At 58.6% G+C, this 22,657-nt stretch overlaps 1 protein-coding gene and 1 long non-coding RNA gene across 7 annotated transcripts in view; both read left to right on the top strand.

Annotated features, from left to right (window-relative positions):
• Window positions 1-8,731, top strand: part of TMCC1 (transmembrane and coiled-coil domain family 1) — a 38,395-nt gene extending 29,664 nt beyond the window's left edge. For both annotated transcript variants that reach the window (XM_069497669.1, XM_069497670.1), the window contains 2 exons: window positions 6,596-6,731; window positions 8,356-8,731. In XM_069497669.1, coding sequence (XP_069353770.1) covers window positions 6,596-6,731; window positions 8,356-8,670 — 451 coding nt within the window. In that variant the 3' untranslated portion in view covers window positions 8,671-8,731. The remainder of the gene's footprint in view (window positions 1-6,595; window positions 6,732-8,355) is intronic.
• Window positions 8,732-14,660: 5,929 nt separating this feature from the next.
• LOC138402048 (uncharacterized) lies at window positions 14,661-21,750 on the top strand. 5 transcript variants are annotated; one of them, XR_011236602.1, is made up of 6 exons: window positions 14,661-15,743; window positions 17,195-17,322; window positions 18,559-18,675; window positions 18,872-18,922; window positions 19,384-19,467; window positions 19,941-21,540. It is a non-coding gene; the product is annotated as an uncharacterized lncRNA (long non-coding RNA). The 5 variants fall into 5 exon arrangements; XR_011236603.1 differs by lacking the exon at window positions 14,661-15,743 and adding an exon at window positions 21,561-21,750 and having other exon boundaries at window positions 16,611-17,322; window positions 19,941-20,753; XR_011236605.1 differs by lacking the exon at window positions 14,661-15,743 and having other exon boundaries at window positions 16,611-17,322; window positions 19,941-20,013; window positions 20,519-21,540.
• Window positions 21,751-22,657: the final 907 nt, after the last annotated feature.

Below are 22,657 nucleotides of genomic sequence, written 5' to 3'. Positions count from 1 at the left end.
CTCTTAAGGCCCCTTTCTACCTCTTAAAAAATTACAGGGATGTTTCTAAAAGTTTGCTTTTATAAAATAACCTCAGGGCCCTGAAAGAAATTGTTCCCGTGTATCAAATGGCACTGAGAACAGTTAAAGTAGCGAGCTCTTTTCAGAGGGTGAAAATGCAAATCATTAATTCAGCCGGCCTCTTTTCCTGCATTTGGGGGGAGGGAGAGCGTGCATCCTGGGGGGAGGGAGGTCGTGTATTGGGGGGAGGGAGATCGTGCGTCTGGGGGGAGGGAGGTCGTGCATCTGGGGGGGGAGGGAGATCGTGCATGGGGGGGGAGGGAGATCGTGCATCTGGGGGGAGGGAGATCGTGCGTCTGGGGGGAGGGAGGTCGTGCGTCTGGGGGGAGGGAGGTCGTGCGTCTGGGGGGAGGGAGGTCGTGCGTCGGGGGGGAGGGAGGTCGTGCGTCTGGGGGGAGGGAGGTCGTGCGTCTGGGGGGAGGGAGGTCGTGCGTCAGGGGGGAGGGAGGTCGTGCATTTGGGGAGGGAGGTCGTGCATCTGGGGGGAGGGAGAGCGTGCATCTGGGGGGAGGGAGAGCGTGCATCTGGGGGGGAGGGAGATAGTGCATCGGGGGGGGGAGGGAGGTCGTGCATCGGGGGGGAGGGAGGTCGTGCATGGGGGGGAGGGAGGTTGTGCATCTGGGGGGGAGGGAGATAGTGCATCGGGGGGGAGGGAGGTCGTGCATCGGGGGGGAGGGAGGTCGTGCATGGGGGGGAGGGAGGTCGTGCATCTGGGGGGAGGGAGATCGTGCATGGGGGGAGGGAGATCGTGCATCGGGGGGAGGGAGGTCGTGCATGGGGGGGAGGGAGATCGTGCATCTGGGGGGAGGGAGAGCGTGCATGGGGGGAGGGAGAGCGTGCATGGGGGGAGGGAGAGCGTGCGTCGGAGGGGAGGGAGATCGTGCGTCCGGGGGGAGGGAGATCGTGCGTCGGGGGGGGAGGGAGAGCGTGCGTCTGGGGGGAGGGAGAGCGTGCGTCTGGGGGGAGGGAGAGCGTGCGTCTGGGGGGAGGGAGATCGTGCATTCGGGGGAGAGGGAGATCGTGCGTCTGGGGGGAGGGAGATCGTGCATCTGGGGGGAGGGAGATCGTGCATGGGGGGAGGGAGGTCGTGCATCGGGGGGGAGGGAGGTCGTGCATGGGGGGGGAGGGAGATCGTGCATCGGGGGGAGGGAGATCGTGCACCGGGGGGAGGGAGGTCGTGCATCGGGGGGGAGGGAGGTCGTGCATCGGGGGGGAGGGAGATCGTGCATGGGGGGAGGGAGAGCGTGCGTCGGAGGGGAGGGAGAGCGTGCGTCGGGGGGGAGGGAGATCGTGCGTGGGGGGGGAGGGAGAGCGTGCGTCTGGGGGGAGGGAGAGCGTGCGTCTGGGGGGAGGGAGAGCGTGCATTCGGGGGAGAGGGAGAGCGTGCATTCGGGGGAGAGGGAGAGCGTGCATTCGGGGGAGAGGGAGAGCGTGCATTCGGGGGAGAGGGAGAGCGTGCATTCGGGGGAGAGGGAGAGCGTGCGTCTGGGGGGAGGGAGATCGTGCATCGGGGGGAGGGAGATCGTGCATCGGGGAGAGGGAGAGCGTGCATCGGGGGGAGGGAGATCGTGCATCGGGGGGAGGGAGATCGTGCATCGGGGGGAGGGAGGTCGTGCATCGGGGGGGAGGGAGATCGTGCATGGGGGGAGGGAGAGCGTGCGTCGGAGGGGAGGGAGAGCGTGCGTCGGGGGGAGGGAGATCGTGCGTCTGGGGGGAGGGAGAGCGTGCGTCTGGGGGGAGGGAGAGCGTGCGTCTGGGGGGAGGGAGAGCGTGCGTCTGGGGGGAGGGAGAGCGTGCATCTGGGGGGAGGGCGGAGCCGAGGTTTAGAGACTTCTTCAGTGATGGGATCTCTGCTTACCTGAGATTCTCGTCTCTTCTTCGTCCCGGGTAGCAGCCGGGCTCCGAGTCCGTCAGAGCTCCGGGGAAGGGACCCTTAGAGCTCTGACGTCGTCTTATTTACAGACGAGAACCCGGAAACTCAGAGAGTCACTTGTGCCGGGTGGCCCGGTAACACGGTGTCGTGTGTATTGGCTGCTCAGAACTGAGGCCCCGTCCTGTCCCCGTGTTGGGTGTGAAGATATTAATCAGCCACGGAAGGAAAAGGCTCCGCTGTGGCAAAATGCACGGAAAATGCGAAGGAGCTGGGCAGACACCATAGACAGTTTTGCGGGTTCCTCTGTGGCCTCTCCCTCGGCCGGGGGGGGGGGGGGGGGGGGAGGGTCTGGCCTGAAAGCGTCCCCTGGCCACCGTCTGTATAAAGCAGCGTCCTGTCGGCCGAGCTAGAAGCCCTCCTGGCCTTGATGGACGTGGGTGCCACGTCGCAAGCTTCTGTGTTAAGGGGGTCGCCACCCTCTGCAAATCAGCCTCGGAGAATATTTGTGTTAAAACTCAGGGACGTTTTAAATCGCACTGAGCCATACGCGCAAGAATGCAGAAGGAGGCAGCCACCGCGAGCTGTCTGTCATCCCCGGCAGTGGGACAGTCATTTCACAGCAGCGAGGCTGACCCGGGGAGGCCCGGGCGGGGCTGGAGTTCTGACTAGCATGGCGGTTCACGAGTCACTGTACTTGACTGGACTGTCGCTGGATACAAGACAGAGATGTGCTCAGATGTGGCTGTTTTAGCCCCTTTATTCCAGGTGTTAGAGGGTCTCCAGAGGATATATAGGTTAGATTTGGACCGTAAGTTTGAAATAGAAACTGCGGATATTGGGTCAAATCAGTCCTTCATTTATAGCAGAAAAAAAAACCCAATTAGGAATTTTTTTTTTTTTTTTTTTTTGAGACAGAGTCTCGCTCTGTCACCCGGGCTAGAGTGCCGTGGCGTCAGCCTCGCTCACAGCAACCTCAGACTCCTGGGCTCAAGCGATCCTCCTGCCTCAGCCTCCCGAGTAGCTGGGATGACAGGCATGCGCCACCATGCCCGGCTCATTTTTTTCTGTATGTATGTTTAGTTGTCCAGCTAATTTCTTTCTATTTTTAGTAGAGACGGGGTCTCGCTCTTGCTCAGGCTGGTCTCGAACTCCTGACCTCGAGCGATCCTCCCGCCTCGGCCTCCCAGAGTGCCGGGATGACAGGCGGGAGCCACCGCGCCCGGCCTATTCCCTGTATTCTTTAGGGGTCTGTCTGTTGTCTCTTGCCTTTGAGATAACGCACTGCCCGCCCTGGGGATTTTGGGGGGACGGATGTGCTTTTTCCCCTTTTTCAACTGAAAGCTAGTTCGATGTTTCCCGGCCTTTTTTCAGGCCTCAACACAAACAAGGTGACACAAGGCAGGAAGAGAAAATCTGCTTCCCCGAGGTAGCCAGGAATCTGTTCAAGCCTCCGCCACATGTCCCATCCTCTCCTCCGAGCTGTCCCTCTCCGAGCTGTCCCTCTCCGCTCTGGTCAAACCCAGGCAGAAGCCACCGCGGGTCTCTCTGATGGGCGTTTGGGAAACCAGTACGGTGTCGGCTCCCATGGCAGCCCGGGGACCCGGTTCTTCCCGTTTGTCCCGACACCTGCCCTACAAGTTCCCCAGCCCGTCCTGCCCCGGTGACCTGTTGCGCCACGCGGGAAGCGCTGCCGGCTTCCCGGAGGTGGCTCCAGACGGCGCCACAGCCAGCGTCTGCCCCAGGCTGAAGCCGGCCCAGCCTGGGTGCTGACACGGTTTGTCCCTCCTCCCGAACACCCCCCGGCTTATCTCTGATCTAGAAAGCTGGCGACCGGGCTGACTAATCCTGTGACCAGGACGATTCTTCAGCATCCGTGTTCGCTCACGAATTGTTCCCCTGCGGCCAGGTCCGGGTGGGTTTAATACTTTGCAGACAGAGCAAGGTTTGGCTTCCGGTGAAGGGTGATTTCCACCTGCCAAAACATAACTGGGTTTTTTAGGAAAAAAAAATAATAATAATAAATAAAAAATAAAAAATAAATAAATAAATAAATAAAAATAAAATAAAATGAAAACCAATAAATCTTAACAATGCAAAGACTTTCTGTTTGAAAATAGTTATGCTCCAGCCAGACGTAGGTGTCTAAGTTCCCTTTGTGTGGCGATGATTTCGGAAGGACCCTTGAGTAAACATGGTCAAAATGAGATGATCAGGCTCATGCTACTGGTAATCCAGATGGAGCTGCAGGAAAAGCAGATGGCGGCCGGGCGCGGTGGCTCACGCCTGTCATCCCGGCACTCTGGGAGGCCGAGGTGGGAGGATCGCTCGAGGTCAGGAGTTCGAGACCAGCCTGAGCAAGAGCGAGACCCCTGTCTCTACTGAAAATAGAAAGAAATTATCTGGACAGCTAAAAATATATATAGAAAAAATTAGCTGGGCGTGGTGGCGCATGCCTGTCGTCCCAGCTACTCAGGAGGCTGAGGCAGGAGGATGGCTTGAGCCCTGGAGTTTGAGGCCAGCCTGGACAACATAGCAAGACCCCATCTCTACAAAAAAGAAAAATGAGCCAGGCGTGGTGGCACATGCCTGTCGTCCCAGTGACTCAGGAGGCTGAGGCAGGAGGATTGCTTGAGCCCAGGAGGTTGAGGCTGCTGTGAACGAGGCTGACACCATGGCACTCTAGCCCAGGCGACAGAGCCAGACTCTGTCTCAAAAAAAAAAAAAGAAAGAAAAAAAAAAAAAGAACCAGATGCCAGTCAAAATCAGATACGGTCATAAGCCGGAATAGTGACGTCATCATCAGTGACAGATGGAATGTACAATGCAGGTCCCGTGGGTTTATGACGCTGTATTCGTACCATGCCATTTCTGTGTCGGGGTGTGTCTAGGTAAACAAATAGTCCCCACTGTGTCGCAATTGTCCAAATTATTCAGGACAGCGACATTCTGAGCTGTCCGAGTTTGCAGCCTGCGAGCAACAGGCTACACCAAATAGCCTAGGCATGGAGTAGACCCTGTCATCTGGGTTTGTGTCAGTGTGCGCTGTGATACGGTCAGACAGTCACGAAATCTCCTAGCAACCCGTCTCTGGGAACGTAACTCCATCCTTAAGCAAGGCATGACAGTACCTGTACCTGTAAGGTTAAGACACCTGCCCCCACCTGGTGTTTGGAGAGCCCTGGTCAGCATTCCGGGAAGGGGTTAAAATCCCTTACCGGGGAGTTCTTGGTTTTAAAAAAAATCCCATGTGAAAAGCTGTCCACAATGTACCTTCCCTTTCCCTCCCCTCCCCCACCATTTAGTGCGATATTTAATGAGAAGATGGAGCCATTCATACCATTGGTTCCCCCGCTGGAGATTTTAGACAGAAAGTAAACACTAGCAAGAAAAGTAAACCAAAGAGAGTATCGTGTTCGTAATGGGGATGACGGGAGGTCAGTGGACGCTAGAGTGGAGATGTTTTCTGCCCTCTGTTGTTCAGATTTTTGCATTTGGGAAAAAAAGGAAAAAAGATTTTGCATTGGATTAACAATACAGAAACAGAAATTTTTTTGTTTGTTGGTTTGGTTTTTTTGTCGTCGTTTGCTTGTTTTTGAGACAGAATCTGGCTCTGTTGCCCGGGCTAGAGTGCCGTGGCGTCAGCCTCGCTCACAGCAACCTCAGACTCCTGGGCTCAAGCAATCCTCCTGCCTCAGCCTCCCAAGTAGCTGGGACGACAGGCATGCGCCACCACGCCCGGCTCATTTTTCTTTTTTGCTTTTTTGTAGAGATGGGGTCTTGCTATGTTGCCCAGGCTGGCCTCCAACTCCCGGGCTCAAGCGATCCTCCTGCCTCAGCCTCCCGAGTAGCTGGGACTGTAGGAGTAGCTGGGACTAGAGGAGTAGCTGGGACTACAGGCATGCGCCACCATGCCCGGCTCATTTTTTCTATATATTTTTAGCTGTCTAGCTCATTTCTTTCTATTTTTAGTAGAGACGGGGTCTCGCTCTTGCTCAGGCTGGTCTCGAACTCCTGACCTCGAGCGATCCTCTCGCCTCGGCCTCCCAGAGTGCTGGGATGACAGGCGTGAGCCACCGCGCCCGGCCTAGTATTCCCAGCACTTTGGACACACCTGGTCCCCCGCAGGCTGTCAGTCAATCTGTGTGGGTGGCGATGTCGCCGACACCGTGCTTGGCCTTGGGGACGAGGGGCCCCTCTGGCTCTGAATCACAAACCTCCAGGCGAGCGAGCTGTCTGGTGACGGAACAGGCTATCGGTAACTGCTCGAAGGTTGGTTTCCCTTTCTATGTTCTGTATCTCGTGATGAAGTTCGCTGGATTATTCTCCAGTGTCTGCCTATCCGCGGGCTGCTCAGAGCGGCATTCCGGGCATGGTCCCAGCTACCCAGGGCTGCCGGCGACACTGCAGAGACTGCGTGTTGAGAAGACCGTGTCAAAGCCACGTTGCTGTATGATCCGGCCTCGTGACACGCTGTCCTTTCCGGAAACCGAGAGCCATTACCCGCTGGCATGCCCTGTCGCCCCAGGCCACAGCCGATTTCCTCGGGCGTTTATTTTCTTCCTTTGCAGAACAGGGATCTGGGGACTGGATAAAAATAATACCGGGGAAAGATAACTCAGAGAACACGTAAAATTCTAACCTTTCCCCCCACCCCCTTCTTAGATGCGAGCGACTAGAAGAACAGCTAAACGACCTAACGGAGCTGCACCAGAACGAAATCTTGAACTTGAAGCAGGAGCTGGCCAGCATGGAAGAGAAAATCGCCTACCAGTCGTACGAACGGGCCCGGGACATCCAGGTTAGCACGCAGCATAAAAGGTGTGAGAGCAAAGTACGGTCAGATTAGAAGAAAAAAAGGAAAAAAAAAAAAAAACGAGAGGAAGGAAAAAAAAACGGGAGGAAGGAAAAAAAACGGAAGAAAGGAAAAAAAAACGGGAGGAAGGAAAAAATAAACGGGAGGAAGGAAAAAAAAACGGGAGGAGGAAAAAAAAACGGGAGGAAGAAAAAAAAGACGGGGGATGGTGTAGAATATCAGCACAAGCTTTTACCAACTGTAGCATAACTAGTCCTCAAACGATCGCGGTGCCTTTCTCAGAAGTCCGTGCCGTTTTGGGTGGTGCACGTGCTTGGTTCTTGGGAAACGTTTCTCGGTGACATCGGTCTTAGTGACAGCGATCTCAGTACCTGGACAATGACACGTGTCCCATCTGCCGGTCACGGTGTCAGGAGCAGCTCTGACAGGGGCTGGGGCCACCCTGCCTGTCCTCTCTGTGGGCAAGGGGCCCTCTGTCCTAGCCGCCAAATCCAAACCTCTCACAGTCCCACACGGCCAGGCAGTTTGTAAGGGTGACCCACGAGGCCGTACTGTTTAAGGCTGATAGTCCGTCTAGTTTATTCCGTGGGGAAATAGGGTATGGAATTTTCTCTTATTTCTGCGGGGAGGTGTTTCTAAGGGAACAGCAGTTCTTAGCGGTTTTGTGGGGAAGCATCTTTTTTTTTTTTTGAGACAGAGTCTTGCTCTGTTGCCTGGGCTAGAGTGCCATGGTGTCAGCCTCGCTCACAGCAACCTCAGACTCCTGGGCTCAAGCGATCCTCCTGCCTCAGCCTCCCGAGTAGCTGGGACTACAGGCATGCGCCACCACGCCCGGCTAATTTTTTTTTTTCTATATATTTTTAGTTGTGCAGATCATTTCTTTCTATTTTTAGTAGAGGACAGTGTCTCACTCTTGCTCAGGCTGGTCTCGAACTCCTGGGCTCCAGTGATCCTCCTGCCTCGGCCTCCCAAGTAGCTGGGATGACAGGTGTGAGCCACCGCGCCCGGCTAATTTTTTCTATATATATTTTTAGCTGTCCAGATCATTGCTTTCTATTTTTTTTAGTAGAAATGGGGGTCTCGCTCTTGCTCAGGCTGCTCTCGAACTCCTGACCTCGAGCAATCCTCCTGCCTCATCCTCCTGAGTAGCTGGGACTACAGGCATGTGCCACCATGCCCGGCTCATTTTTCTATATATATTTTTTTAGCTGTCCAGCTAATTTCTTTCTATTTTTTAGTAGAGACGAGGGTCTCGCTCTTGCTCAGGCTGGTCTCGAACTCCTGACCTCGAGCTATCCTCCCCGCCTCGGCCTCCCAGAGTGCTGGGATGACAGGCGTGAGCCCCCGTGCCTGGCCAGATTAATAATTTTTGAATGAAAAAGAGGCAAGAGAGTATTTGTTTGCGGTCTGGCCAGGAAACTCTTCCAGGCCGAGCGAACGTAGGGGTGGGCACTTCTTTCTGGGAGCCATCGCACGGGGATGCAGGGGAGGGGACGATCTCCTGGGATCGTGGGGGACGTCCCCCTGGCCTGTTACGTCCCAGCCTCCAGCGTGTGCGTGGCGAGGCCCCGCCTGGCCGGCCCGTAACGCTGCCCGTTCTGGCCCGCAGGAGGCCCTGGAGGCCTGCCAGACGCGCATCTCCAAGATGGAGCTGCAGCAGCAACAGCAGCAGGTGGTGCAGCTGGAGGGCCTGGAGAACGCCACGGCCCGCAACCTGCTGGGCAAGCTCATCAACATCCTGCTGGCCGTCATGGCGGTCCTGCTGGTCTTCGTGTCCACCGTGGCCAACTGCGTGGTCCCCCTCATGAAGACCCGCAGCAGGACGTTCAGCACTTTATTCCTCGTGGTCTTCCTGGCCTTGCTCTGGAAGCACTGGGAAGCCCTGGTGGGCTACGCGGAGCGGTTCTTCTCCTCCCCGAGATGATGCCCCGGCGCCCGGCGAGCGCGCGCGGCAGAGAGCCATTCAGCAGCTCAGCCGCTCAGCCGCTCGCCGGCTCCGAAGCTCTCCCACCGCCACAGAAGACTCGAGTGAATCTGTTTACATTTAGAATAATGTTTTTTTTTTGTTTGTTTTTTTCTTCTTCTTCAAGAGACGCAATTGCAATAGTATTTTTTAGATTTTATCCAAGACGGTTTTTTTTTTGGGGGTGGGGGGGGCAAAAAAGAAAAAAATAAATCTTGGATCCTTTTTTATGTAGCATGATTTTCTTCGGGATGCAAACCTTACAACGGTCCTCTAACACGGACCCATGATCCCCGGGGCACACGGAAGGGCCTTCTCGATGGTGGCTTTGAAGGACCGAAACCCGCCCGAAAGACTCGCCAACCCGGATTGGGGCAAAACCGGGTTCGACCTGACACCGGGCCTCGTCTCGGTCTCGGCTGACCGCCCCGTCCCAGCCTAACCGGACTGTGAAATCCTTCTACATTCCCTGTCTGAATTTTTTCGATTCAGGCTGGATTTTCCTCGTCTGTGAAAGAACACACGGATTCGCCCTGGCTTCCTCTCCCCCGACGTTGGCCACTCACGCTAACCCCGGAAGTCTGATCACTTTTGAACCTGTTGTTCCCTTAACCTCTGCTAGGACACAAAAGCGAGAGCACCGTGTCCCCAAAGGGCCACCGGACCATCCTCCTGCAGTATTTTAAAATAGCTCTCCGAAAACTTAACTTTTCAGCAAAACCCCCTTGGCCGCACTTTTAATGTTTTTTGTTTTTTGTTTTTTTTTATAAATATATATATATATATATATATATATGTGTGTACAGTTACCAACTTAGAAATAAAAAAAAAAACTCTGAACAGCATACTTGAAGAATGTAATACTCAAAACTCTCAGTGCTTCCTTTATGGTTTCTAATAAGATTTTTTATTATTGTTATTATTATTATTATTATTATTATCGGGTTTTTTTGGAAAGGGTCGGGGAGGGTCTTTTCATTTTTTTTTTCCCTTTGAAATAAAGAAGTGATGTTTTTAAATGAAGACACGTGTGGCTATTTAAGTGTGCTACTATTGCTCCCTTGGGTCTTGCAACAGCCGGAGGGAGAAAGACCGGCCGTAGACGCCGCCGTGCTTGTTGGGAGATGCAATTTGAACCCCCTCTGGCCGCTGCTGCTGTTTTTTGTTGTCCCTGCCACCCCCATGTCACCCCCCCACACACACCTCCACCTGATGGGCCTGGTTTGGTTGGAGAGGAGCGGGCTTTGCAGGGAGAGGGGAGGAGGCTGTTTCCACAAACCAGCGTTGGTAGGACAGGCGTTTTTTTTTGTTTTTTGTTTTTTTTTCCCCCAAGAAAATGTTCGCCCTCGGGCTGGGGTCGTCTTTAGGAAAAACCGGGATCGTGTTACGAGAGTCCTAAATAACTCCTCTGTGTTTCCTTAATTTATTTTTTAACACCCCCCAGCTAATGACCGAAACCAAAGTCGTGTGGAGTCTTCCGTCAGCATTTCGCAGCGGGGGGGGGGGGCGGTACCGTTAGTTTTTGACGCTTTATTCTGTCTGCCCGAGAGAGCGTGCACGGAAGTCGATTCTCTTGAAGAGCAGAAAAGCAAACGTCACGTTAGGGTAGGACTCCGTGTTCTGGGTGCAGAAGGTGACCAGCTTGCTGCTAATCTAGGCCGCCCTGCTAACCTAACTGTTGTCGGTGGACTTCACTGCAGACAGTTTAGAGAAATGGAGCCCGAGCCTTCTTCCCCATCCCATCCCCGGCGCCATGGTCCTGGGAGAACTTGAACTCTCAGAGCTCATCCAGAGAGCCACCCAGTGATGATCAGTGAGTCTGTGATGCGTTCCGCAAAGAGTCACAAAGCACATCTCGCCTGTCCACCCCCGTCGCTAGCAAGATTCTTCCGGAACCCTGCGTGTCCGAAAGGCCGGTTTACACGACAGTTCCAGCCTCCTTTTGCTCTGGCTAGCCAGCCTCCTCGGGGCCGGCATATCGTGTCCCTAACTACGTTGTTATTTTATTTTTTTTTTTTTTATTTTTTTTTTTTATTTATTTATTTTTTTTGAGACAGAGTCTCGCTCTGTTGCCCGGGCTAGAGTGAGTGCCGTGGCGTCAGCCTAGCTCACAGCAACCTCAGACTCCGGGGCTCAAGCCATCCTCCTGCCTCAGCCTCCCGAGTAGCTGGGACTACAGGCATGCGCCACCACGCCCGGCTCATTTTTTGTATATATATATATATATATATTTTAGTTGTCCATATAATTTCTTTCTATTTTTTTTTAGTAGAGACGGGGTCTCGCTCTTGCTCAGGCTGGTCTCGAACTCCTGACCTCGAGCGATCCTCCCGCCTCGGCCTCCCAGAGTGCTGAGATGACAGGCGTGAGCCACCGCGCCCGGCCTACGTTGGTATTTTAACTCAGGTACCCCCATCTGCACCCCACCCCCAGATGGCCGGAGTCCACCCGCCGGCTCTTCCTCACCCCCCCTCAAAGCTCACCCCCAGAGCAGGGACCACAGCGGGGGGAGGGGGGGTGATTCTTTTTCTTTCAGAGAATAATCAGAACAATTTCCTGTTCCCGCCAAAAACAAATGGTCCCCGAGCCCGTTATCCTTCAGACGTTAACTTTTGGCCGAACACATGGCACCTCGACTTCAGGCAGGAGGACGCCACGAGCTCGTGGAACTGGCGGTTTTCTTCCAACTTTCTGCCTCGGCTGAATTGCCCAGAGCAGAGAAGGGAGCCACCCCGAGGTGTCGGAAAGATGTTCCAGCGGCAAATCCTCTGGTTTCTCTAGGCTGGGACCCGTGAGTCCCCTGAGTCAGTTTTGCGGGCCCTGGAAGTCACTGCGGTACACGGATCGAAACTGTTCCCATCTGCACTGGGACAGTTTCTGTCGAAGGAAGATTTGCACCTCTGGAAAACCGAGCTGCCGCCGGACAGGCCCACGGGATCGAGCCTTCCTTGCCAGCCACATCCCAATCACGAGCGTATTTATTTCCGTGCGGTCTTCGCCGCGTTTGGTGTTTGTTTGATTTCCTGGCACTTTGAGGCGTGCCGTAAGCGTGTTTTATCGAAGCGTGTAAGAATAAAGACTCCCTGGAAAGTGCAGCCACGACACTTGCAAACGTGCGGACGTTAACACTGTAGCTGGTAGAGCTCAAGCTGCTAATTGTGGAGACAGAATTACATTTCTGTTCTGTCTGGCGGCTGCGGCTTCTCGGCCGCGCTTTTGCCGCACTTTTCCTGTGTATATGAATGGAAATAAAGACCTCAGCTATTTAACGTGGTGGTCGGCCTCGGGTTTGTTTTGCTCTCTGTTTTTGCATTATTCTATTCCCAGGGACACGTGTGTCAGGCGGAGAACTTTCTAGTCTATGCATTAGAAAGGAGAGAGAGAGACAGAGTGTGTGTGTGAGTGTGTACGTGTGTGTTTAGCCAGTATCTGGAAGCCGTAACTGGCTCTTAGACTCTCCCTGCATTTTATAGACGTCATTGCAGATTAGCACTTTTTTTTTTTTTTTTTTTTTTTGAGACAGAGTCTGGCTCTGTCGCCCGGGCTAGAGTGCCGTGGCGTCAGCCTCACTCACAGCAACCTCAGACTCCTGGGCTCAAGCAATCCTCCTGCCTCAGCCTCCCGAGTAGCTGGGACGACAGGCGTGCGCCACCATGCCCGGCTCATTTTTCTTTTTTTCTTTTTTGTAGAGATGGGGTCTTGCTATGTTGTCCAGGCTGGCCTCAAACTCCGGGGCTCAAGCCATCCTTCTGCCTCAGCCTCCCGAGTAGCTGGGACTACAGGCGTGCACCACCACGCCTGGCTCATTTTTGTATTTTTTTGTAGAGACAGAGTCTCGCTCTGTTGCTCAGGCTGGTCTTGAACTTCTGGCCTCAAGCGATCCTCCTGCCTCGGCCTCCCAAGTGCTAACATGACAGGAGGCAGCCACCGTGCTTGACCAAACTATAGCAAACCATGTGAAAACGAAAATAAGTCCAGTGAAAAGAGGTGAAAAGGGAGTTGATATTGTTCCCCAGCTTATACTAGACCAAGTTTGGCCTTAAGGTGGTCTCAGAGGGGGCTCTGGACCAAGTGTGGGCCACGCCTTGAGCTTTCTTCTAGCTCTTTCCTAGGCTCACTCGTCCAATGAACGTCCTGCTGCCAGAAACCTGGAGGACCGAGGAGGCGGGACACCCGGAAAGTGTGGGCCACAGCTGGTGTCCCCTGTTGACCTCAGCCCTTCGTCCAGTGGCAGCTGCTTCGTGCAAAGCTGTGGAGGTGAGCGAAGCCCCGGGAAAAGCAACTGGGTGGAACGAGAGGGAGGGAGGAAGAGAAGCCAGGCATGGGGATGAAGAGGAAGCATTTCCGCCAGGCCTGAGAGCGGGCGGGTTCGTGATGAGTGGAAATGGCGGGGGGAGGGCGTTTCAAGTTGGAGGAAAGTGTTAGCAAAACCTCGGAGGCGAAGGCCGGGTGCGGGGGCTCACGCCTGTCATCCCAGCACTCTGGGAGGCCGAGGCGGGAGGATCGCTCGAGGTCAGGAGTTGGAGACCAGCCTGAGCAAGAGCGAGACCCCGTCTCTACTAAAATTAGAAAGAAATTAGCTGGACAGCTAAAAACATATATAGAAAAAATGAGCCGGGCGTGGTGGCGCATGCCTGTCGTCCCAGCTACTCGGGAGGCTGAGGCAGGAGGATGGCTTGAGCCCCGGAGTTAGAGCCTAGCCTGGACAACATAGCAAGACCCCATCTCTACAAAAAAGAAAAAAAAGAAAAATGAGCCGGGCGTGGTGGCACATGCCTGTAGTCCCAGCTACTTGGGAGGCTGAGGCAGGAGGATCGCTTGAACCCCGGAGTTTGAGGCTAGCCTGGACAACATAGCAAGACCCCATCTCTACAAAAAAGAAAAAAAGAAAAATGAGCCGGGCATGGTGGCGCATGCCTGTCGTCCCAGCGACTCGGGAGGCCGAGGCGGGAGGATGGCTTTAGCCCAGGAGTCTGAGGTTGCTGTAAGCGAGGCTGACGCCACGGCACTGTGGCCCGGGCGACACAGCCAGACTCTGTCTCAAAAAACAACCAACCAACCAACCACCACGGAGGTGAACAAGGCCCAAGAGAGTGGCCCAAGCAATGGGCGATAGCCCTGAGTGGCCGCAGGGTGCCCGGTGGGGGCCGAGTTGCGGGACACTCGGAACGCCACGCTCAAGGCCGGCCCTGTGCTCGCACGAGAAGCCACCAGAGGTGTCGCGAGGCGACGCGGCCCCGTGTTTACTGATAATTCCGGTCCCCTCGAAAGGCACCTGGGTCACCCGCTATTTCCGGGTCGTCCGCCCCAACGAAGCGGGTGGGTGAGAAGTGAGGTCAAAGGCATCGAGGGGTGGGGGTCTTTGGCCTGTTGATTCCGGAAGGGGGAGGAGCTTCAGGTTTCGCGTTACCTAGCAACGGAGGGTGCAGGAAACGCGGAGTTCAATTTTTTATTTTATTTTTATTTTTTTTTAAAGGGACATTACACTGTCCGGCGCCGCCCGCTTCCCCAGTCCCTTCGCTTTCCTTCGGTTCCGCCATGTCCTCGCCTCCGCAGGAGGCCGGACGGAGGCGAGTGGAGGCAGCCGGGCCCCTCGTTAGGTTTCCGTGCGCCCGGGCAGCCTCCTAGGGCCGCCACCGAGGAAACAAGCGCTTCTTTCTGCGTGAAACGCCGGGGCCGCCATCATGACAGCCGCGCAAGCGCGGTGGGGGCTGGCGAGAGGCGCGGGCTGGTGGCGTCATCAGCCGGCGCGGGTCAGGCGCGCCGGAGTAAGGCCTGGGCGAGGTGGGCGGGGTTGCCGGCTGTAGTCCCGCCCTTCCGGCCTCCACCTAGGCCTGCGATAGGCTGCGGCAGGCCGCGCAAGCGCAGTGCGCGCGCCACACGGCGGCGCGAGGCCGTGACGTCATTAGGCTGCGGCGGCGCGAGGCCGTGACGTCATTAGGCTGCGGCGACCACGTAGGCGCGGCTGCGAGGATGGACGGCCGCGGGCGGCACGAGTGGCTGCGCGCTGTCCCCGCGCGCCGCGGCGACGCTCGCCTGGTCGCCTCGGGTGGCCTTTGCGAGACGAGCTCTGGCCGAAGAGCTTCTCCCGGGGCAGAAGCAAGAAGGCAACGCGACGGGCCCCGGGCGGACCCCGCTGCCCGGTGGCTCCGGCTCTTCGCCGTCGGCAGGCGGAGGTCGGGTGGGGACTTTGTCGCTGTCCCCAGACCTGCCGGAGCGTCACGCCCCGGGGGGCGAGGGGCGCGGGAGCGCTCTGGGTGCTTGAGCTCCGCCGGAGCGTTCCCATAGAAACGGATGGAACGTTCCCACGGCGGGACCCTGGGGAACGTGGTGTCGCAGGCGTTGCGGCTCATTGATTGTCGTGCGGGGAAGTCGGGAACCCCCAGGCGAGGCGACCGTCATCAAGCCACCCCTGTGCCCAGCTGTCCTGGCCTCCGCGTGTCCGGGGCTTTTTTTTTTTTTTTTCCTCTTTTATTCGCGAACGCAGCGCCTCCCTCTGTCGCCTCCCTCTGTCGCTTCCCTCTGTCGCCTCCCGGCGGCCCCTCCCGGGCTTCCCTGGGCGGGTGGCCCTGGCGCCCCGTCCTGCCACTGCGGTCACTTGCACGGGTCGCACAAGACCCAGCCAGTGGGGACGGCGGGGTTAGTGACAACTCACTTTCCTCTTGGAGTCGGAAGACTTGGGTTCGCGCTTGGGTCTGCGACTCGGCCTGAAGATGGAGCCTGCGATGTCGCCCTGATGTCGCCCTCCCCGTGGAGTGACCTTTGACCCCAGTGCACCTCTAGTCCTGCGGCACATCCCGCCTTCTGTGCCTGCAGGTTCTGTCCGCGTCCGGCCACGTGGGGGCCCTTGTACCATCAATACCTGGGAACAGGCCGGTGTCATCTCGGGTGGCATTTGTGGGATTGGCAGCAGGGACGTGGCAGGGACGCTCCGGATCTCGGAATAGGGAGCGACCTTTCCCAGTTATCTGGGCCGGCGGTTGTCGCGCTGTCCTCCGCTGGACCCCCAGCTATTCTCGGAGTGTCCCCGAGAGGTAAGGACAGGTGGGAAGTGGCCGCTACCGGTCTGCCCGCCACCGGCCTCGGTCGTCGGAGCCACTTGGCTTTTTCTCTTATTTTACGGGTTTGGTTTCTGCACTGGATTTATTCGAATAACAGGTTCTGCCGGTTTAGGAAATTAATTTCAGAACCAGTCGTTGCATTTGAACTCCCCTCCCATGGGGTATTTGACCGTTGTTAGAGAATTCTCTCTTTTATTTTATTTTTTTTTTTTTTGAGATAGAGCCTCGCTCTGTCGCCCGGGCTAGAGTGCCGTGGTGTCAGCCTCGCTCACAGCAGCCTCAGTCTCCTGGGCTCAAGCGATCCTCCTGCCTCGGCCTCCCGAGTCGCTGGGACTACAGGCATGCACCACCACGCCCCGGCTCATTTTTCTTTTTTGTAGAGATGGGGTCTTGCTATGTTGTCCAGGGTGGCCTCAAACTCCTGGGCTCAAGCGATCCCCCTGCCTTGGCCTCCTGAGTAGCTGGGACCACAGGCATACGCCACCATGCCCGGCTAATTATTTTCTATATATGTTTTTAGTTGTTCAGCTAATTTCTTTCTATTTTTAGTAGAGACGGGGTCTCGCTCTTGCTCAGGCTGGTCTCGAACTCCTGACCTCGAGCAATCCTCCCGCCTCGGCCTCCCAGAGTAGCTGGGATGACAGGCGTGGGCCACCGCGCCCGGCTGTCAGCGTGTGTTTTGACAGATCATTTTCAGGGCATTGCAGGGTGGAGGGAGGCCGGGATTCCTTGGGTTAGGGACCCCCCCACCCCACTCCCGTGAGCCCGGGCTCCTGGCCCCAGAGAGGAGAAAACAGCTGGGAGTTTCTTGCTAACGTGGACTGATCAGGTGGTTGATCAGTTGGGCCCTGATGATTTTGTGGTTACCCATGTGGTCACTGTTGCCTGGGATCTGCGTCCTCTCGTGGCGAACCCGATTTCCTCTTGGTGGCGTCACCCTGGTGTGGGGACGTCGGTCCACGCTCATGACCTGCAGTTCTGCAGGGTTGGATGTTCCCAGGTGTCTCCCCAGGGATTTCTCTGTGGCCTGTATTTTCCTCGCAGGCCTCCGACAGGGCTGCCCCACCCCCACGCCGCCACCCCCGCCTTGCTGTTGCTCCTGACAACGTCCCCATCCACGTCCTTGTCCTCGTCTTGCCTTTGTGCACAGTGTTTCTTTCAGCTTTGGCTGCTTTTAAGTGGTTTCAGGGAAACCGATTGTTATCACGTGTGTTGGTGGGATTTTGTGCGCGTCTCCTTCGCTTGGAGTTGTTGGCGCTGCTCGGTTCGGTGCGTTCACGCTGCGTGTCGAACTTGGACGGACAGCCAGCCGCGCCACCCACACGGCAGAACACGCAACAAGGAAAAGCGACGACACATTCGTGCGCCTGGCAACGCGGGTGGATCTCAGAATCCAGATCTCAGACTCCTCGATTCTGCTCCAGGGAACGGCTGGCGAGGGAAGGAACGGGTTGGCGTGAAGGAGACGGAGCTGTCTCGGCGCTTGGGGACGCTGAGAAAGGCAGGCGGCCTCTGAGAGCCCCGGGGACCTCGGCCCGGATGCTGTCTGGAGGTTAGTACGGTTCTCAGAGCTGCGTATTTGTGCTCGCATTTCCTAGAAGGTAAAAGAAGTGCCGTGTGCCTGCAGGGAAACTGGCCTGTCGTCAGTGTATAATCCGCTGCGGTTTGACGGCGAAAACACCCGTGTGACCAGCGCCCAGACCAAGGGACAGGCCACCATCTGTCGCTTGTAAAGACGGGATTTTTTTTTTTTGGCTGGGCACGGTGGCTCACGCCTGTCATCCCAGCACTCTGGGGAGACCAGCCTGGACAACATAGCAAGACCCCGTCTCTAAATAAAATACAAAAAATCAGGCCGGGCGCGTGCGGTGGCTCACGCCTGTCATCCCAGCACTCTGGGGAGACCAGCCTGGACAGCATAGCAAGACTCCGTCTCTAAATAAAATACAAAAAAATCAGGCCGGGCCCGTGCGGTGGCTCATGCCTGTCATCCTGGCACTCTCGGGAGACCAGCCTGGACAGCATAGCAAGACCCCATCTCTAAATAAAATACAAAAAATCAGGCCGGACGCATGCGGTGGCTCACGCCTGTCATCCCGGCACTCTGAGGAGACCAGCCTGGACAACATAGCAAGACCCCGTCTCTAAATAAAATACAAAAAATCAGGCTGGGCACGTGCGGTGGCTCACGCCTGTCATTCCAACACTCTGGGAGGCCGAGGCGGGAGGATCGCTCAAGGTCAGGAGTTCGAGACCGGCCTGAGCAAGAGCGAGACCCCCATCTCTATAAAAAGTAGTCCTGGGATTGGGAGGTGTGGAGTCCCCCAGAGCTCACTCAAGGCTCCCGTCGCCACAGGGCCTGGGCAGCCGGGGACAAGAGCTGCCTCCCCCGTGGGCAGCTTGGACTTGGTCTCCTCCACCCCTGGTAGCTCTTGTCCCCCGCCCTGGGCGGGGGCAGCTGGTCTTTAAGACCCTGAGGATGTAGAGAGTCGCTCAAACGGCTGCCAGCCTCCGAGGCCACCGTGAGACCAGTTCTGTCCTCCCCTCCTGCAGCCCCTACCCCGTCCTGGGGCCGAGCGACCAGATCTCTCTGCCGGCGCCCGGGGACAGGCTGCTGGGAGAGCCCGTAACCGGAGACAGCTGCTCTGTGACAGGCGGGGCACGGGGCGGGGGGTCGGCCCGGAGCCCGGCACGTCTGGGCCGAGGGAGGGGATGCAGGCAGGTGCCGGGGGGCCGTGTTGCTGGGCAGTGGGGGTCCTCGGCTCACGGGACTGTGGCCTTTCCGCAGTGACTTCCAGCGGGGCCGTGTGACGAGTCACCGAGACCATCGGCCAGAGGCGTCGGGACTCCCCGGGCCGCGCGGTGGACCCACAGTGGCCCTCGGCTCGTGCACCCCAGTCTTGCGGTGAGTGGGCCCCCCCGGTGCACCCCGGCCCCGGGCCGGGCGTCGGGCTCCTGCAGGGGAAGTTGGGGAGCAGCCGCTCACTGAGGCACCCCGGACGCCCCCACCGCATCCGGGCTGTCCCGGGGGACGGGACGGGACAGGACGGGGCGCCGTGGGGGAGAGGTGCTGAGCTGGGTCCTGTCTTGGGGCCCAACAGGACGGAGCCCGCAGGCCGGGCCGTTGGGACGCGGCTGCTGGGCTTTGCCAGGTAAACCGGGCGCTGCCGGGCCCGGGGCGCAGAGGCCCGGCTTGGCCGGCGTCCCCGAGGCTGCTTTCTGCCCAGCGCCCGCCTTGGGGACCCGGCCGGGGATAGACACGTGGACCCCCAGGGAGGGAGGAGGGGAGGGGGGGCGCTCAGCCTATGCGGGGGGGTGGGGGGGTCCCGCGGGTGCGTTTTCTGGGCGCCTGGGACGGGGGAGGGTGGCCCTGAATCTCCCTGGGACCTCCTGCCGGGGGAGGTGACAGTCACACACCGAGCATCGGCCTCTGGTCTCGCCGTTCCGGGACCTGGTCTCGCCTCACCCCTGCCCGAATCTGGAGAGGCCACAGAGGGGGGAAGCAGAGGCAGCCGGGGGCCGGCCTCCTGGGACGCCATCGGCCCCGCCTTCCCGGGGGGGACAGGGACCCTCCCGGGCGGCAGGTCCCCACGCTGAGCCCCTGCGTTCCCAGCTGGTGACGAAGCGGGTGCCGACGTCCTCGCCAAGCTGGACAGCGTGACGCCACCGCGTCCGGCTTCGCCACCACGACCCCGAGGTGAGTCCTCGGCCACACACGGTGGCTTTTGACCCGCTGCACTTTAATGAAGCCAATTGGGGTGGGGGGGGTCACAGAAGGGGGAGGCCGGGCGGTCGCCGAGGGGACAGGAGGTGCTGCTGGGGGGCGGGGAGGGGGTCCCTCGAGGGTCCTCGCTGCTCAGGTGACGGGGACGCTCCTCTTCGTCTTCCTGCCTGAGAGGGGGACAGAAGGGGAGCGACAGAGTCCTGGAATGTTGGGGCTCTGCCTGCCGCGCCCGCCTGGAGGAAGGAGATGCCGTCACCTGGCACCTACTGCGTCCCCGGCCCCTGGGGGACAGGGCAGTCGGGGTCGGGGCCAGAATCGGCACCCAAGGCCGGGTGACTTCACAGCCGGGCCTTGCCACCCCGTTGGGCCGCCGGGCCAGTCCCTGAAGCTCAGAGCTGAGTCCCGGGCTCTCGGGCAGTTACCCTTTCTGTCCCGGGTTCCGGCAGGTTCTGTGGGCCAGCACCTTCTGCGTGGACGCTTACTTCCAGAATCTTCCTGGCCCGTCGCGGCTGGACAAGTGTGAGTGGGTGTCTTCGGGGACGGGAGGGAGGGCCCGGCCCCGGGGCCCCGTTGCTGGGAACCGTTTCTGGACCCCGCGGGGCAGGATCTGGCCCCGGAGAAGCGAGGGGCTTTGCCCACGGAGCTCGGCGACGGGAGGGACGCGCCGGCTCCCCCGTGGCTTCTTGGCCGCGTGTGGGGAGGCCCAGCTCACGCCGCCTTCTGGCCTCGCCGTCCTGTCGGCCTGGAGGCTTCGGACCCGTGTCCCCGTGTCCCCCGCGGGGGGCCCAGTCCTGTTCCCAGCTGTGCCCCCCCCCCCGAGGAGAGTGGCAGGTGGGTTCTTGCAGGTCCTGGGGGCGGCCCGGGCAGTCCCAGTGCCCACGGGACCGTGAGACGCTGCGGAGGGTGACGATGGCTTCTCCGATGGGCGAGAATCTCGGGCCATCCACTGCGCCCCCACAAGGCCTGGGGCGTTTGGAAATGAACAGGCTGAGCCGTTGGTCACTGTCCCTTTCTCTTCCTGCAGCCCAGAGCCACCTCCTGCGGGCTGGGGGACGGTCCCCCTAGGGCTGCCGCTGACGATGCCCCCGGTGATGCGGGAGGGTCACCGGCTCCCTCGCGGAGGAAGAAAGCGTCCGGCAGGTCCTCGAGGCTGAGCCTGCGTCTGTCCCCAACGTCCAGATGGGACATCCTGAGACAGAGGACGGGGCTGCCCCCCGGCCACGACCCAGCGCCGGACGCTCCTGCTCTTCCTCCAGAAGGTGGGTGACCGGGTCGGTCACAGATGGGGCCACTTGGTCCCGGTCGGCACCGGAAACGCTTCCCCCCGGCTCGACCGGCCCCTTCCTGTTCCCGTCCGCGGGCGCAGGGCTGGCGGGACCCGGTTCGGGCGCGGAGACGCCGCACGTTCTCCAAGAAAGAGCTGGAAGCAAGCGGGCTCCAAACACGGAGCAGGGACCATTCACCAAGCAAGGTGAATCGTCACAGTCCGTGTGCGCCGCCGGCCGCTGCCGTGCTGGTCACGCTGTCGCCCAGAACCGGCCTTCAGTGGACGAGAGCGCGAGCCTGAGACCCGCCCTTCGTGACGGCTCTGGGTCCCCCTTTGTCCTCAGCCTGAGACGAGGGTCCAGGCCACAGCGCCTCGGGGGTACGAGCCCTCGTGCTGATCCTTCTGAGGACCGGGGGCGGCTGCTGGGCACATACTCCCACCCGGGGCTTTTGTTGCTTGGTGAGCGTTGGCCACCAGTCTGTCTGTCTGTGACAGTCTTGCTCTGTCACCCCTGCTACAGTGCAGTGGCCTCGTCACAGCTCACTGCAGCCTCCAACTCCTGGGCTCCAGTGACCCTCCTGTCTCAGCCTCCCGAGTAGCTGGGACGACAGGCATGCGCCACCACGCCCGGCTCATTTTTCTTTTTTGTAGAGATGGGGTCTTGCTATGTTGTCCAGGCTGGCCTCAGACTCCGGAGCTCAAGCCATCCTCCTGCCTCAGCCTCCCAAGTCGCTGGGACCACCCCACCATACCTGGCTAATTTTCCTTTTTTTTTTTTTTTTTTTTTTTTTTTTTGCAGAGACGGGGTCTGTGTTGCTCAGGCAGGTCTCGAACTCCTGGCCTCGAGCGATCCTCCCGCCTCGGCTCTGGAACAGACGATGAAGAGGAATCTTCCGGCTGCACAAACATGCCTTGGCCTTTCTCCGGCTCCTCCTGCTGCTGCCGGTAAGGTGTCCCGGGGTCCCGGCGTGCCGGCTCTGCCAGGGAGGTTCGGGGCTCCAACAGGCCTAGTGCGGACGTTGCCTTGAGGGGCAGGCGGCGGCCAGGCGCGCTCTCTTTCCTCCGGCCGCCTGTCCTCGTCCGCCGTGACGCTGGCCGCGGGCGGGGAGGAGGCGGCTGGGCACACGGAGAGCCGAGCTGGCCCGGAGAGTCAGCCTGAGGCTCCCCCGCCAGGGCTTTGGTGACCGACCCCGAACACCGGTAACCCGGGGCTGCGCCTCACCTGTTCACGCCGGCAGCAAAGACGCCCGGAGAGCGAGGGGCGCTGAAATCACGGAAGGCTTTTCCTCGCAGGAGGTGGTGGCGCGAGGCCTGGCGGCCACGGTGGGCGACAGAGCTCACAGTCTGAGCGACATGCGGGCCCGTCTCACCTTGCACGAGGACCGGCCCGTCTCCAGGGACCAGTCCTGGCTGCTTGATCACAAGCCGCCTCGTCGTCCCGTGCGGTGGGCCGACCCGGTTTCACGGAGCGGTGAGTGACACCAGACAGACGCCACTATTTGGCTTTGGGCTGTGTTTTCGCACTTGACCGTCTTCCTCCAACCACGGTGCCGAGCGCCGACAGGTGTCAGAAAAGAATCCGGTTTTCATCACCGGTCACCACACGGTGTGGGAACGGTTCGCCTTTGTGTGGGGACCCCAGGGAAGGGCAAACTTCGAGACGATTTCTCTGCCGACGCTTGTCTAATTCGTGTGAAACCATCGTCCACCAGCTTCATTCCTTGCCCGTTTGTTTCCAGTGGTCCGACGTTGTGGGAATAGCGACGTCCAACCTGGCTGCTGAGTCCCCTGTGGGTTGAGACGGCTTCGCGTCCACGACAGCTTTCAGCTCATCTTTGTCCACCTCGGTCTCGGGTCGCCCACGTGGCTCATCTCCGAGATTAAATCCCCACCGCG

This window comes from Eulemur rufifrons, chromosome 22 (genome assembly GCF_041146395.1).
Source record: "Eulemur rufifrons isolate Redbay chromosome 22, OSU_ERuf_1, whole genome shotgun sequence".
Taxonomy (NCBI): Eukaryota; Metazoa; Chordata; class Mammalia; order Primates; family Lemuridae; genus Eulemur; species Eulemur rufifrons.
The sequence above is the reverse complement of the archived record's forward strand: the minus strand, read 5'-3'. Positions and strand labels throughout refer to the sequence as shown.